Below are 17078 nucleotides of genomic sequence, written 5' to 3' on the forward strand. Positions count from 1 at the left end.
TTTCCATGGCCGAGCAGTCGCACACAATCCTAAGATCACCATACGCAATGCCAAGCGTCTGCTGGAGTGGCTTAAAACTCGCCACCATTGCACTCTGGAGCAGTGGAAATCCATTCTCTGGAGTGATTTATCACGTCCGACGGACGATTCTAGGTTTGGCGGATGCCAGGAGAATGCTACCGGCCCCAATGCACAGTGCCAACTGTACATTTTGGTCTGGGGCTGTTTTTCATGGTTCGGGCTAGGCTGCTTAGTTCCATTGAAGGGAAATCTTAATGCTACAGCATACAATGACATTGTAGACAATTCTGTGCTTCCAACTTTGTGGCAACAGTTTGTGGAAGGCCCTTTCCTGTTTCAGGAGTAAAAAGCGAGGTCCATACACAAATGGTTTGTCGATATCGGTGTGGAACAACTTGACTGGCCTGCACAGAGCGCTGACCTCAACCCCATCAAATACGTTGGGATGAATTGGAACACCGACTGCGAGCCAGGCCTAATCACCCAACATCAGTCCCGACCTCACTAATGCTCTTGTGGCTGAATGGAAGCAAGTCCCAGCAGCAATGTTCCAACATCTAGTGGAAAGCCTTTCCAGAAGAGTGGAGGCTGTTATAGCAGCAAATGGGGGGACTAACTCCCTATTAAATATAAATTATTGTGGAATGAGATGTTCAACGAGCAGGTGTCTACATACCAGTGGAGGCTCCTCAGAAGATGAAGGGGAGGACCATCCTCAGCGAAATTTCATGAAAATAAAATAATGAAACATTAAACAAGTTATCCTTTTTAGATAAAACTGTATTTAATATATTCATATGTCACCAGATAATTGATTAAAATGTACTGTTTTGCAATGAAAGTCTACAGTAACTTCCACAGCACTGTCTGGGGTTGCACCATGATGTAGCCGGACGACAGCTAGCTTCCATCCTCCACTGGCTACAATGACTTCAAAACAAAACCTAGGATGCTCGTAGGCCTCACCCCTTCCATAGACATGCATGGTAATTATGACCACTTCCAGAAGACATCCTCCAACTAATCAAAACGTTTGCAGTATGAACTGACATGTTGTCCATCCAATCATAGAATTAGGATCATAGAATGAAACTACTGAGTTGTAATTGGGATTGTGCCACAGAGCATTATGGGGGTTCTATGTGTTGAGAAGCTTGGTGACATTGTTGGACAGAGATTAAGAGTGAAAAGTGATAGTTGAGCATTTGTTTGATATTATTCAATTCAAATTAGTTTTTTCGATTTACAGGAGAGGGAAGTATATTATAAATTGTTTTCTTGGTTTTCAAACTTTATTTTTGTGTTCAGTTAGCACAATTTATTTAAATTTGCCTTGCTAACTTCAGTAGCTAGCTAGCTACCAGCGCAAGTATGCAGTTCTCTGCCAGAATGGGTAGTAGGTCCAACGTTGCCGAAAATGTTCTGGACTTTTTGTTGAAAAACCCTGGGGTACATGGTGCTAATTAAGTGAGGGTTGACCTCTGCCTGAGATCAGTTTCATGAAGAAGGATGAAAAGGTGAGGGCGTTCAATACCAATTGGTATAAAAATGATAGCTGGTTAACAAGGAGCCTTTCATCAAGACGCCTGTATTGCTGGCCTTGCCGGCTTTTTGGAAAGTCTGAAAACCTTGGGCGAAAGAGGGGTACAGTAACCTGAAGAACATTGATCGTTCAGCAGGCAGCATATAAATGCCCACATCAGATTCAAAATTCTGGGAAAAAGCTGCATCATGACGAAGGTCTGATTATTCAAGCTACGTGATACAACGAGAACGTTAGAAGAAACAGGGATGTTCTCAAGCTGTTTATCAACACCACTGCATTTTTGGGCATGCACAAATTGGCTTTTAGAGGACACGACGAAAGGGAAAGTTCCGCCGAAAAGCGAAAGTACAATGAGCTTGCATAGGTAATTAAAGTAACAATGATTTACTTTACGGATATATCGAACTTTCAACTGTCTTTTCTGGGATGTCGAAATCAATTCCAAATGATTTGATATCTTCCATCGCATCATCCATTAGATTAAAGAGAGAGCTTGACGCAGCACATTTTCTTTGCGTGAGTAGGCTTTCCACTTTCCTCAGGTATTTATTTAGCAAATATGAAAACACATAATCACTCCGGACAAACAGAAGCAAAAAATATTATGATATACAGTTGAAGTCGGAAGTTTACATACATTTAAACTCAGTTTTTCACAATTCATGACATTTAATCCTAGTAAAAATTCCCTGTTTTAGGTCACTTAGGATCCCCACTTTATTTTAAGAACGTGGAATGTCAGAATAATAGTAGAGAGAAGGATTTATTTCAGCTTTTATTTTTTTCATCACATTCCCAGTAGGTCATTTGACCGCTGACCCATTACGGATGCATGCAATGAGGCAGTGATCGCTGAGATCTTGGTTGAAGACAGCAGAGGTGTATTTAGAGGGCAAGTTGGTTAGGATGATATCTATGAGGGTGCCCGTGTTTAAGGCTTTGGGGAGGTACCTGGTAGGTTCATTGATAATTTGTGTGAGATTGAGGGCATCAGGCTTAGATTGTAGGATGGATGGGGTGTTAAGCATGTTCCAGTTCAGGTCGCCTAGCAGCACGAGCTCTGAAGATAGATGGGGGGCAATCAGTTCACATATGGTGTCCAGAGCACAGCTGGGGGCAGAGGGTGGTCTATAGCAGGCGGCAACGGTGAGAGGTGGATTTTTAAAAGTAGTAGTTCAAATTGTTTGGGTACAGACCTGGATAGTAGGACAGAACTCTGCAGGCTATCTTTGCAGTAGATTGCAACACCGCCCCCTTTGGCAGTTCTATCTTGTCTGAAAATGTTGTAGTTTGGGATGAAAATTTCAGAATTTTTGGTGGTCTTCCTAAGCCAGGATTCAGACACAGCTAGAACATCCGGGTTGGCAGAGTGTGCTAAAGCAGTGAATAAAACAAACTTAGGTAGGAGGCTTCTAATGTTAACATGCATGAAACCAAGGCTATTACGGTTACAGAAGTCATCAAAAGAGAGCGTCTGGGGAATAGGAGTGGAGCTAGGCACTGCAGGGCCTGGATTCACCTCTACATCGCCAGAGGAACAGAGGAGGAGTTGGATAAGGGTACGGCTAAAAGCAATAAGAATTGGTTGTTTAGAACGTCTGGAACAGAGAGTAAAAGGAGGTTTCTGGGGGCAATAGAATAAAATAGCTTCAAGGTATAATGTACAGACAAAGGTATGGTAGGATGTGAACACAGTGGAGATAAACCTAGGTATTGAGTGATGATGAGAGAGATATTGTCTCTAGAAACATAATTGAAACCAGGAGATGTCATCGCATGTGTGGGTGGTGGAACTAATAAGTTGGATAAGGTATAGTGAGCAGGACTAGAGGCTCTACAGTGAAATAAGCCAATAAACACTAACCAGAACAGCAATGGACAAGGCATATTGACATTAAGGAGAGGCATGCTTAGTCGAGTGATCAAAAGGGTCCAGTGAGTAGTGAGGTTGGTTGGGGTCACGGCGATTTAGACAGCTAGCCGGGCCATCGGTAGCAAGCTAGCATAGGAGGGAGGTCTGTTATTAGCCACCTTGTGCGTTTCCGTCGGTAGGATTAGTGGGGTTCCGTGTGGTAGAGGGGATGAATCCAATTTGCAATATATATATATATATATATATATATATATAGAGGCCCAAGAAAAAGAAAAAAAAAAAATAAATAATAATAATAATAATTGTCCGATAGGTCTATTCAGATAGCAGCCGATAAGACAGCTAAAGGTTAGCGGCCCGCAGATGGGCGTTCAGGTAACGTCGCGACGGAGGAGCCAGCCGGATAACTCCCTCGGGTAGATAACGCCGGTAGTCCAGTTGTGAAGGCCCGGTGGCAGTAAAACGGTTCCGGATAGGTGATTGTAGCCCAGGAGTGACTGATGGAACTCTTCAGCTGGCTAACTCAGGAATAATTGATGTTTGCTCCGGAATCGACGAAAGCCGATAGTCACACGGATAGCAGCTAGCTAGCTGCGAGATCCAGGTATAAATGTCCAGAGTTAGCGGTTGAAATCCGGGGACATGGAGAGAAAAACAGGTCCGTTATGTTCCGGTCCGAGCCGCACCGTACAAGACTGGCGATAGATTTTCGAGCTAAAGGATAGCTGATGACCACAAACTGTGGTTAGCTGAATACTAACGATTAACCAGTAAAGAAGCTAACTAGCTTCTGATTAGCTTCAGGCTAGCTTCTGGCTAGCTTCTGGCTAGCTTCTGGATTAGCTTCTGGCTAGCTTCTGGTTAGCTTCTGGATTAGCTTCTATGGAGGATTACAGATTTGAGGTAAATAATACTTTCTTTTTAAAAAATATAAATTGGTGAGGCGGGTTGCAGGAGAGTGTTTTGAAGATGAGTTTATTTAAAATAAAAAATATATATAAAAAGGTATGCGAAGAAAGTTGCAAATATATATATATATATATATATATATATATATATATATATATATATATATACGGGACCCGACAAGACAAGGACAAAAGACGTCTGAACTGCTATGCCATCTTGGATAATCAACTGGTTCCCCCACAGCAGGATGGCATAGAAAGGGGTGTGAGTAAGGGGAGATGAAAAGTTCTCCATAAGGCCCACCATAGTACTTGTTTTTTTAATAGGCAGGTAGCTATGAAATGTCCCGTAGCTCCACAATATAGACAGTTCTGGGTGTGGAGTCGGCGTAAGCGCCCAGTCGGAGACAATCTAGCCCTTCCCAGGTGCCTGGACTCCGAAGGAGGCGAGTCGACAGCCCTCTGTGATTCCCGAGAGAACGTCGGGTTTGCTCGAACATGCAGACTTCGGGGGTCTCTGGGATTCTTCGGAGGCAAGGTGGGAATCGAGGGCGAACAAGGGCAACAGGGCACAGATTCCTTTTCCCGCCTATGTTCTCGATGCTGCCCATCGATCCAGAAAGGAGGAGGAAGTCAAGGTCAATGTTTAGCTCCTGGGCTGCAAGCTCATCTTTGACCACCTCCGATAATCCGTGAAGGAATATGTCGAACAATGCTCCGGGTTCCAGGCACTCTCAGCCGCCAACGTGCAAAAATCCACTGCATAGTCTGCCTCTCTCCCGGACAACTGAGTATCAAACATATTCCGAACTTCTGCCACAAACTCCTCTAGACTGAGGCAGATGGCAGACTGTTGCTCCCACACCGCCCAGCCCAGACGAGTGCCCAACCGGACATCAGCGTTATGATGTACTCTATCCTTGAGCACTGGGAGAGAAAACCCTGGCAGGTTCCGGAATCTCCAGCGTAGCGTTCCGGAAGAGGTAAGCGGGGTTCTCGGGACACTGGGGTAGGCTGGGAGATTACGGGTGTGACCCGCTTCCAGCAAAGTCTCGAATGCCTGGTCATGGAGTTCTGCCAGGGTATGGAGTTCCTCCATAAGACATTGCAGTAACTCCTCGTGTCGTCCAGTGGTGGATCCTTGAGCGGAGACAGCATTGTGGAGCTGGTCTGAGTCTGCTGGGTCGGTCATGACCAGTCCGTACTATCACGTTTTAGGGAAGACCCAGATGCAGACAGTGTCGAAGTAACAAAAGTTTATTCCTAGAAAAGGGGGCAGGCAAAATGACAGGGCAGGTCAGGCAGAGGTCGATAATCCAGTGTGGTGAGGCAAGGTACAGGATGGCAGGTAGGCTCAGGGTCAGGGCAGGCAGAATGGCCAAAACCGGGAAAACTAGAAAACAGGAACTATAGACAAGACAGGAGCAAGGGGAAAATGCTAGTAGGCTTGAAGAAACAAAACGAAGGAGCAAGGGGAAAAACGCTGGTAGGCTTGACGAACAAAATTAACTGGCAACAGACAAACAGAGAACACAGGTATAAATACACAGGGGATAATGAGGGGAGATGAGAGACACCTGGTGGGGAGTGGTGACAAGTACATAGACTGGTGAAACAGATCAGGGTGTGACAGGGATGCTGAACCACATCAGGGACTGCACCGTGGCACAGAGAACAAGAGAACAGTTCGTGAGACATGTCTGTTGTCGAACTAAAAGCCTTCATTTCGATTTTGTATATCTTCAAGGCGCAAAGAGTTTGGTATTAGAGAGCTTCTGGTCGGCTGACTATGGCTATGCATTCTTCAAAGGACCATGTCCCGGAATCGATTCAGGGAGATCATGAGATTCCTGCATTTTGACAAGAGAGAAACTCGAGGCAGATGTCTCCAAGAAGACAAATTTGTCCTGGTTTCCGAGGTGTGAGTGAAACTTGTTCAGAACAGCATCACCTGCTACAAGCACGGTACTGACATCACTGTGGATGAGCAACTGTTCCCCACAAAGCACGCTGTCGCTTTAGTCAATACATGGTGAACAAACCAGAAAAGTTTGGTATAAAGTTTTGGCTGGCTACAGATGTGAAGAGCAAGTACATGTTGAACGGCATACCTGAGAAAGCATGAGACACGGAGACCCGGTCAAAGATGGTGCTGAAGATGGTTGATCCTTACCTGGGGAAGGGAAGAAACATCACTACGGACAACTTCTTCACCTCACTTGACCTCGCCAAAGCACTGCTCTCCAAACAAAAACTGCCTGGTGGGAACAGTAAACAAGTCAAGACAGGAACTGCCCCCCTCTGCTAAGGAGCAGATGGAGCTGTTCAGCACACAGGTGCTGAAATGTGAGAATGCCACACTGACCATTTACCAGGGTAAACAATGAAAGAACGTCTGCCTCATCAGCACGATGCACCCAACTGTTGCCAAAAGGAGAAGCATGAGACGGTTGCCCACTACAATGCAATGAACGTATATATTTTTTTCCTGCTGTGTTTACATTGATTCTTTGTATTTACACTGGCACTGTTTTGTGTAGCCTATAGAATTTGCAAGTAAGAATTTGATTGTAGCATATGGTGTACTGTATTGTATTCCAGTGCATACTACTAATAAACTTGTATTTCATTTGAAGGTGGGCGTGGATGTGCTGGACCAAATGGTGTGCAAGTACAGGGTCCAAGGCAGTACTCGAAGATGGCCAGTGGCAGTGTCCTACAACATTTGACCTGGTTGGCATAAACGGCTGCAGCATCAGGAGGATACGCGGCCAGAGCAGAAGCGGAGGCAGTTCGAAGTGCGCAGGCACTGCAAACAGAACAAAACTTGTAACACCAGAAAGTAGAGTGTGGAAAATGCATACGAATGCGGTGATTACTTGTGTTAACTGTGAGTAGGTTATAGAGACTAAACAGTATGAGCCAGGGCACAAAGTTTGGCCAATACCTATATGTTGTTTTACATTTAACCAAGTTAAATTCTTATTTACAATGACGGCCTAGCAGGGGGCAGTGGGTTAACTGCCTTGTTCAGGAGCAGAACGGCAGATTTTTACCTTGTCAGCTCGGCGATTCAATCCGTCAGCTCGGGGATTTGATCCAGCAACTTTTTGGTTACTGGCTCAACACTCTAACCACTAGGCTACTGGCTCAACACTCTAACCACTAGGCTACTGGCTCAACACTCTAACCATTAGGCTACTGGCTATTAGCCGTCCAGTTCAAATGTTTATGAGCCCAACATACGAAAAAAAAAAAAATAGAAAAGGATGTTAATTTTGTTCTACTGAGTTGTATTGCTATGATTGCTTCATGTATCAGCTAATAGCATTTTAATGAATTATATTTTTGTCCCTGGTGACGGTCAGATTGACCGCTATGTAAATTATCCATGTATATTACACCTGTTGTTACAATGACATGAAATTATTTTTCCCATGTTTCATCTTTGTATTTTTAAAGCTTTAAAACAACATAACAAAATGACATGAATTTTGAATCAAATTTTGTCGTACAGTCAGAAAATACAGTATTGTCTTATTTTAGTATTTACAGTATATGTGCATCTGGATCAATCAATAGATTGTCTGACTCATTATAATTGACATTTGGTTTCCTAAGGTTTCTTATGACATATTTTAACATTACAAATGCATTAATTAATGAATTGTAAAATGAAGTGCCATGGATAAAATGTGTGTAGAATGTACATGTAACAACAAAAGAAAAATCAGAAAAGAAAGTATATTGTTGTCCTCCGAAAACAAAGTATATTGTTGTCCTCCGAAAACAAAGACTAATAACAGTGAAATAACAGTGGAGACGCTGGAAGAATGGCAATGAGCCTGGCCTTCCTACTATCCCTCACTCTGATGCTGGGTGACAGTCCTCAAAGATCAAATCAGATTCACTCGCCCAGACAGACTAAATATAGAGCGCAGCCAGTCAAGAAAACACATTTAAAGGTGCAGTACAAATGTCTTTTCCCTCTCTCCTGTTCTACTTCACATGTCCCTGCCTTGAGGAAGAATTTCAGCAAGTGTTGCCGGATTGCATAAATTGAACAAAAAATATAGCAAAAAAAATGTGTAGGCCGGAATATTGATATGGAAAAACAACAGAAGATAGATGAATAAATAGATGAGTAGAAATGTACAGTAATGGTGGGTCCGCTAAATGGGATGTCTGCGTGTCTCAGCGGCAGCATCTTCCTTATGGAGCAATATCTGCTGTTTAATATTCTTGACAGATTTAATCAGAAACACAGGAGCAGGTCCTGACTAGGATGAAAAATAAGGTAGTATATGCTTATAGTAAAATATACATGTATTCCATAAACAAACCATAAACTTGTCAAGACAGGAGGCCAGCAAACCCAGATCTCAGTCCATCATACACAGCCATCTTGGAGCCCATCACCCAGGGACAACAAATGGATCACGGGCATGAAAGCTACCTTTGGTCCAAAAACTGACCATGACCCTTACCCTATGTACAGTATATATATATATACAGTTCCTTGCGAAAGTATTCGGCCCCCTTGAACTTTGCGACCTTTTGGCACATTTCAGGCTTCAAACATAAAGATATAAAACTGTATTTTTTTGTGAAGAATCAGTTGCCAGTTCGTTTTGTTTCATCAAGCCTACCAGCGGTTTCCCCGTGCTCCTGTCTTTCTCTAGTTCCTGTTTTCTAGCTTTCCCGGTTTTGACCATCCTGCCTGCCATGACCCTGACTCTTCCTGCCGTTCTGTACCTTTCAGACTCTGCTCTGGCCTACTGACCTCTGCCTGCCCTTGACTTGTTGTTTGCCTGCCCCCCTGTTTCTGTAATAAACTTTTCTTACTTCGAAACTGTCTGCATCTGAGTCTTCTCCTGAGCCTTGATATATTCGGGCATTTTAGCCATACCCGTTGCTGACAAGTGTATAAAATCGAGCATACAGCCATGCAATCTCCATAGACAAACATTGTCAGTACTGGATAGCTCTGTGACTTCCAATGTGGCACCGTCAAGGGATACCTCATAGGATGTCAGTTTGTCATATTCCTGGCCTGCTAGAGCTTCCTGTAAGTGCCGTTATTGTGAAGTGGAAACGTCTAGGAGCAACATCGGATCAGCCGCAAAGTGGTAGGCCACACAAGCTCACAGAACAGGTGCTGAAGCGCATGGCGTGTAAAAACTGTCAGTCCTTGGTTGCAACACTCATTAACATCAGCAACATCAGCACAACAACTCTTAGTTGAGATCTTCATGAAATGGGATTCCATGGCTGAGCAGCCGCACACAACCCTAAGGTCACGATGCGCAATGACAAGCATCGGCTGGAGTGGTGTAAAGCTTGCCGCCATTGGACTCTGGAGCAGCAGAAAAGCGTTCTCTGGAGTGATGTATCACGCTTCACCATCTGGAAGTCCGACGGATGAATCTGGGTTTGGCGGATGCCAGGAGAATGCTACCTAACCCAATGCATCGTGTCAAGTGTAAAGTTTGGTGGAGGAGGAATAATGGTCTGTGGCTGTTTTTCATGATTCGGGCTATTCCCCTTAGTTCTAGTCAATGGAAATCTTAACGCTACAGCATACAATGACATTCTGCACTTCCAACTTTATGGCAACAGTTTGGGCAAGGTCTGTTCCTGCTTCAGCATGACAATGCCCCTATGCACAAAGCGAGGTCCATAAAAAAATGGTTTGTTGAGATCGGTGTGGAACAACTTGACTGGCCTGCAGAGAGCCCTGACCTTTACCCCATTGAATACCTTTGGGATGAATTGGAATGCAGACTGCGAGCCAGGCCTAATCGCCCAACATCGGTCACCGACCTCACTAATGCTCTTGTGGCTGAATGGAAGCAAGTCCCCACAACAATGTTCCAACATCTAGTGTAAAGCATTCCCAGAAGAATGCTTTATGGAATATAAGTAGCAGCAAATGGTGCACCAACTCTACATTAACGCCCATGATTTTGGAATGAGATGTTCGACGAGTGTCCACATACTTTTGGTCATATAGTGTATGTTGACTATGAGGTGACAACGATGTAGGCTTTGTGTAGCTGTTAGCAGTCATGATAGTATATATATATATATATATATATATATATATATATATATATATATATATACTGAACAAAAATACAAACGCAACATGAAAAGTGTTGGTTCCATGTTTCATGAGCTGAAATAAAAGATCCCCGAAATGTTCCATATGCACAAAAAGCATATTTCTCTAAACATGTTGTGCACAAATTTGTTTACATCCCTGTTAGTGAGCATTTCTCCTTTATCAAGATAATCCATCCACCTGACAGGTGTGGCATATCAAGAAGCTGATTAAACAGCATTTTCATTACACAGGTGCATCTTGTACCGGGGACAATAAAAGGCCACTCTGAAATGTTCAGTTTTCTCACACAACAAAATGCAACAGATGTCTCAAGTTTTGAAGGAGCGTTGAAATTGTTGCTTGTTGCATTTATATTTTCGTTCACTATAACAGAACATCCCCCTCATAAAAATAATTCCATATTAGTAGCACATTCTTAAGGTCAGAACTGCAATTTACAGATACTCCACATGTGTAGTATCTCCTTAAAGTAATACTGTATGTCTTTGGTAGGTTTTTATCTATGAATACCTCCACGGAAACACAGCTGTTCTTAGAGTGAATCACCTCTCAGGGGGAGTTAAACCCTTCATTTGATTTGTCAAGAAAACAACAGAGCAGCACAGACAAAAGAAGAACCATGGGAAAGGTTTGAACACAATCAGCCCAAGCCTTTTCAAAGCCATACACACTGAAATGTCCCAAAGCAAAGAGAGAAAAATGAACTATACCTGTAAGAGATCTTTCTGTCTCTCCATTTCTGTCCCGTCAGGGCGTAGCGTTTATTCCGCCTCCGCCGGCTGATGTGGGGGTGGTCAGGAACGCCACATCGAGGTTTCCTCATCCACCTTTAGAGAATGGGACACAACCCCAAATACATAATTACACACCTAAAGTATAACGTGCCTTCGGAAAGTATTTTCCACATTTTGTTAAGTTACAGCCTTATTCTAAATTGATTAAATATTTGTTTTCCCTCAGCAACTTACACACAATGACAAAACAAAAACAGGTTTTTAAAAATGTTGGCAAATGTATTACATATAAAAAAACAGAAATACCTTATTTACATAATTATTCAGACCCTTTGCTATGAGACTCGAAATTGAGCTCCGGTGCATCCTATTTCCATTGATGCTCCTTTGAAATGTTTCAGCAACTTGATTGGAGTCCACCCGTGGTAAATTCAATTGATTGGACATGATTTGGAAAAGCACACACCTGTCTATGTAAGGTCCCACAGTTGACAGTGCATGTCAGAGCAAAAACCAAACGAAGAGGTCGAAGGAATTGTCTGTAGAGCTCCAAGACAGTGTTGAGGCACAGATCTGGGGAAGGGTTACAAAAAATGTCTACAGCATTGAAGTTGCCCCATGAACACAATGGCCTCCATCATTCTTAAATGGAAGAAGTTTGGAACCACCAAGACTCTTCCTAGAGCTGGCCGCCAGGCCAAACTGAGCAATTAGGGGAGAAGGACCTTGGTCAGGGACGTCACCAAGAACCCGATGGTCACTCTGACAGAGCTCTAGGTGCCTCTGTGGAGATGGGAGAACCTTCCAGAAGGACAACCATCTCTGCAGCACTCCACCAATCAGGCCTTTATTGTAGAGTAGCCAGACGGAAGCCACTCCTCAGTAAAAGGCTCATGACAACCTGCTTTGAAATTGCCAAAAGGCACCCAAAGGACTCTCAGACCACGAGAAACAAGATTCTCTGGTCTGATGAAACCAAGATTGAACTCTTTGTCCTAAATGCCAAGCATCACATCTCTATGGTGCACCATCTCTATGGTGAAGCGTGGTGGTGGAGGCATCATGCTGTGGGGATGTTTTTCAGCGGCAGGGACTGGTAGATTAGTCAGGACCGAGGCAACAATGAACAGTGCAAAGTACAGAGAGTTCCTTGATGAAATCCTGCTCTCAGGACCTCAGACTGGAGTGAAGGTTCATCTTCCAACAGGACAACGACCCTAAGCACACAGCCAAGACAACGCAGGAGTGGATTTGAGATAAGTCTCTGAATGTTGTTGAGTGGCCCAGCCAGAGCCCGGACTTGAACCCAATCTAACATCTCTGAAGAGACGCTCCCCATCCAACCTGACAGAGCTTGAAAGGATCTACAGAGAAGAATGGGAGGAACTCCCCAAATATAGGTGTGCCAAGCTTGTAGTGTAATACCCAAGAAGACTCGAGGCTGTAATCGCTGCCAAAGGTGCTTTCAGAAAGTACTGAGTAAAGGGTCTGAATACTCTTGTAAATGTGATATTTAAGTTCTTTATTTTTAATACATTCGCCAAAATTTAACAACCAGTTTTTGCTTTGTCATTATGAGGTATTGTGTGTAGATTAATGAGGAAAAATACAATTGAATCCATTTTAGAATAAGGCTGTAACGTAACAAAATAACCTTTTATTTAAATGTATTGATCCAAACCGTGAAATTGATTTATCGCCATGGTCCTGTACTGAATAGCTCCAAAATACAGACAGCATGGCAAGTCAGTAAGTATTTCAAAAAGTGTAGTAAGACAATGCATAATAGTCAAATCAAACAAAACGTCTCGTTTGTATAGGAGGATCTGATTTTTATGTAAATTACCCCTTTAAAGCTAATCAGAAAGTGACCATGACACTCACTCTATGGTGGTCTGATCCAGGATTCCAGTCACTGGGATGCCATAGAATCGCTGCATAGCAGCGACTGCCGATTGCATGGCTTTCTCTGACCGCAGGTCCGATGTCCGGATGTCATGGGGGAGCAGGTAGCCATAGTTCTTCAGCCATGTCTGTGGAGGAGAAAGAACACGAGAGACAGGTGACTGCGTAATCTTCCACAAAATCACTGCACTTAAACTGACAGCCCTCTCGGGTCTCTCTCTTTAATCTCTTTGACGGCGGTTGGGGAGAGCAGATGCGGAAGCAGGGTCCCCTTTAACTGCGTGCCACAGTATAAAAGGCCCTTTAAAAGGCCCTCCTCAATTGAGCTCATTTTGGTCATGACTATTTTAACAGAGGGCGGTTTCACAGGCTGTCTGTGCTTTCTGTAGGGGATCCAGCACCAATAATAACACTACAAGGTAGCTGATATATAGAAGTTAACACAAGGGAGTCAAGCCTTAGAGGCTTAACATTAACTAGGCTTAGCACCCCTATGATTTGTAATGCATTTGTTTTGTACACTGAATTTTGTTTGTTATCCAATTGTTTTGTTTTCATCCAGCTCCATTCATTTAAATGTGGTCCCCTTTTGACCCTTTGCACCCCTGACAGCGATCAATCGTTGGTAAATATTCGGTCAAGTGAGAAGAAAGGTGCTGGGTGTCTAGATTTTGAGGGTGTTTTTCTTTTTTTAAGACATTTTATTAGTGATTTATACACAATCATATCTGTTTACTGAAAATTATAAAACTGAAGGTATGGTCTGGTAACACACAAGATCAATTACATCATCAACAATGAACAACCTTAATAGGATTTCATTTGAATTGGTATGTATTGCACTGAGGAACAACACCTTGCTTTCATCTTGGGTCTCATTTAGCCAGTCCAGAGCAAATGTACTACAACCTCCCTCTGATAATGGAGTCTCAAAGCCTCCGAATACTCTGTGTGTAAGTGTGTGCATGTGTTTGTGTGTGTGCGTGCTGCGTGCGTGCGTGCCTGTGTATATGTGCATGTAGAACACTTTCAACTGAAGCTCAGGGGAAATGACTCAAATTAAATAATTCACCAGTACCATTATACAACAATTACTACAGCATCATTAAAGCGCAACACACAGGCAATGTACAGTGCCTTGCGAAAGTATTCGGCCCCCTTGAACTTTGCGACCTTTTGCCACATTTCAGGCTTCAAATATAAAGATATAAAACTGTATTTTTTTGTGAAGAATCAACAACAAGTGGGACACAATCATGAAGTGGAACGACATTTATTGGATATTTCAAACTTTTTTAACAAATCAAAACCTGAAAAATTGGGCGTGCAAAATTATTCAGCCCCCTTAAGTTAATACTTTGTAGCGCCACTTTTTGCTGAGATTACAGCTGTAAGTCGCTTGGGGTATGTCTCTATCAGTTTTGCACATCGAGAGACTGAATTTTTTTCCCATTCCTCCTTGCAAAACAGCTCAAGCTCAGTGAGGTTGGATGGAGAGCATTTGTGAACAGCAGTTTTCAGTTCTTTCCACAGATTCTCGATTGGATTCAGGTCTGGACTTTGACTTGGCCATTCTAACACCTGGATATGTTTATTTTTGAACCATTCCATTGTAGATTTTGCTTTATGTTTTGGATCATTGTCTTGTTGGAAGACAAATCTCTGTCCCAGTCTCAGGTCTTTTGCAGACTCCATCAGGTTTTCTTCCAGAATGGTCCTGTATTTGGCTCCATCCATCTTCCCATCAATTTTAACCATCTTCCCTGTCCCTGCTGAAGAAAAGCAGGCCCAAACCATGATGCTGCCACCACCATGTTTGACAGTGGGGATAGTGTGTTCAGCTGTGTTGCTTTTACGCCAAACATAACGTTTTGCATTGTTGCCAAAAAGTTCAATTTTGGTTTCATCTGACCAGAGCACCTTCTTCCACATGTTTGGTGTGTCTCCCAGGTGGCTTGTGGCAAACTTTAAACAACACTTTTTATGGATATCTTTAAGAAATGGCTTTCTTCTTGCCACTCTTCCATAAAGGCCAGATTTGTGCAATATACGACTGATTGTTGTCCTATGGACAGAGTCTCCCACCTCAGTTGTAGATCTCTGCAGTTCATCCAGAGTGATCATGGGCCTCTTGGCTGCATCTCTGATCAGTCTTCTCCTTGTATGAGCTGAAAGTTTAGAGGGACGGCCAGGTCTTGGTAGATTTGCAGTTGTCTGATACTCCTTCCATTTCAATATTATCGCTTGCACAGTGCTCCTTGGGATGTTTAAAGCTTGGGAAATCTTTTTGTATCCAAATCCGGCTTTAAACTTCTTCACAACAGTATCTCGGACCTGCCTGGTGTGTTCCTTGTTCTTCATGATGCTCTCTGCGCTTTTAACGGACCTCTGAGACTATCACAATGCAGGTGCATTTATACGGAGACTTGATTACACACAGGTGGATTGTATTTATCATCATTAGTCATTTAGGTCAACATTGGATCATTCAGAGATCCTCACTGAACTTCTGGAGAGAGTTTGCTGCACTGAATGTAAAGGGGCTGAATAATTTTGCACGCCCAATTTTTCAGTTTTTGATTTGTTAAAAAAGTTTGAAATATCCAATAAATGTCGTTCCACTTCATGATTGTGTCCCACTTGTTGTTGATTCTTCACAAAAAAATACAGTTTTATATCTTTATGTTTGAAGCCTGAAATGTGGCAAAAGGTCGCAAAGTTCAAGGGGGCCGAATACTTTCGCAAGGCACTGTATGTAGCATGAAGCCACCACAAACCAAGACAATGGGTTCCTTATCCCCCATACCAGGAAAAACAATAAGTAATTTGGACAGGCTTCAGTGGGCTTATTGTTTCCACAGCAAAAATAAAAATAGCCACATGCTTCACTCGCTTAACAATTTAAAAATGTTGGCTGAATATGAGCAGGTAGTAAGACAGGCCACTTCATACTGTACTTCTGCAATATCGTGTGAAAAATAGAGGAAAATATGGGATAGTAGGTGTAGTAGCGGATTAATGAATAACATTGAATATTTGCTCAAGAGGGATGTCATTTTATTTGTATTGAAAATGAAACAATAACTCAAGAAACAGCCACTGATGTGATCAAATTATAGGCCATGAACTAGGATTTAACTCCCTCACAATCCTTATCCAGGGTTTACACCCCAGTTGACCTTAGGACATTTCCTGCTCCCCAAAGTCAACAGCTAGGCTACTTCCCCAGGATCACTATGGCCCTATTTGAAATGCATCCTTCCTTCCTCCCTCCCTTTCAGTGATAATATATCTGAATTGGTTGGATTTGTGAAAGAAATAGGTTGGTAACCACTGATCTGTGATTATCTCAAGGAAATAATTGTGCATTTCTGAGGTATTGGAAAAGGGCTAGTAACAACACAAAGAAGGTAAAGACGATTCTCTCCAACACGGTGGTCGTTTTTGGGCTGTCTGGTCCCTGACCCAGTGGAAAAGGCTGTGACTCTTTGCCGTCCTCTTGTCTAATTACGTTCTTAGTAGATCCTCCCCCCTCCACATTTCTACTCAGCTTCATTCAGACTACAAAAAAAGACCAATAATTTCAGGTCCAGTATCATCGTTGGGCCGCCGGGTGTGAAAAATTTGCTGCTGGCATTACACATCTGGCTAAAAGACTACTGTAGCTCTGCTGGAGTCACTTTTATAGATAACTTTTACAACTTCTGGAAACAGAAGATACTCTACAGGAATTACGAAGTCCATCCAAATCATCTTGGCTCCTGGACTCTGTCCACGCATTTCAAGGCTGCGTTGAAACAATGACTGGTAAATGATCCAAGTTAATCTCAGTTAATCCCGACAATGAGTCGTCATAATGCTGCATCAAATGTACATGATGTTAGGGGCATTGGCAAACACAATGTAAGTCATTTAATTTATGTACCCCTAATTGCACCGAATACATCTGTTTATCCTACAGCTA

At 42.9% G+C, this 17078-nt stretch overlaps 1 protein-coding gene across 1 annotated transcript in view; it reads right to left on the minus strand.

Annotated features, from left to right (window-relative positions):
- The window catches only part of LOC139370706 (matrix metallopeptidase 24), a 65802-nt gene that overhangs the window by 24976 nt on the left and 23748 nt on the right, over nucleotides 1-17078 (minus strand). The window contains exons 2-3 of the mRNA XM_071110352.1: nucleotides 13094-13242; nucleotides 11186-11302 (exon numbers count right to left, since the gene is read on the minus strand). Of these exons, the coding sequence (XP_070966453.1) occupies nucleotides 11186-11302; nucleotides 13094-13242 (266 nt within the window). The remainder of the gene's footprint in view (nucleotides 1-11185; nucleotides 11303-13093; nucleotides 13243-17078) is intronic.

The sequence above is a fragment of the Oncorhynchus clarkii genome, chromosome 17 (assembly GCF_045791955.1).
Source record: "Oncorhynchus clarkii lewisi isolate Uvic-CL-2024 chromosome 17, UVic_Ocla_1.0, whole genome shotgun sequence".
Lineage (NCBI taxonomy): Eukaryota > Metazoa > Chordata > Actinopteri > Salmoniformes > Salmonidae > Oncorhynchus > Oncorhynchus clarkii.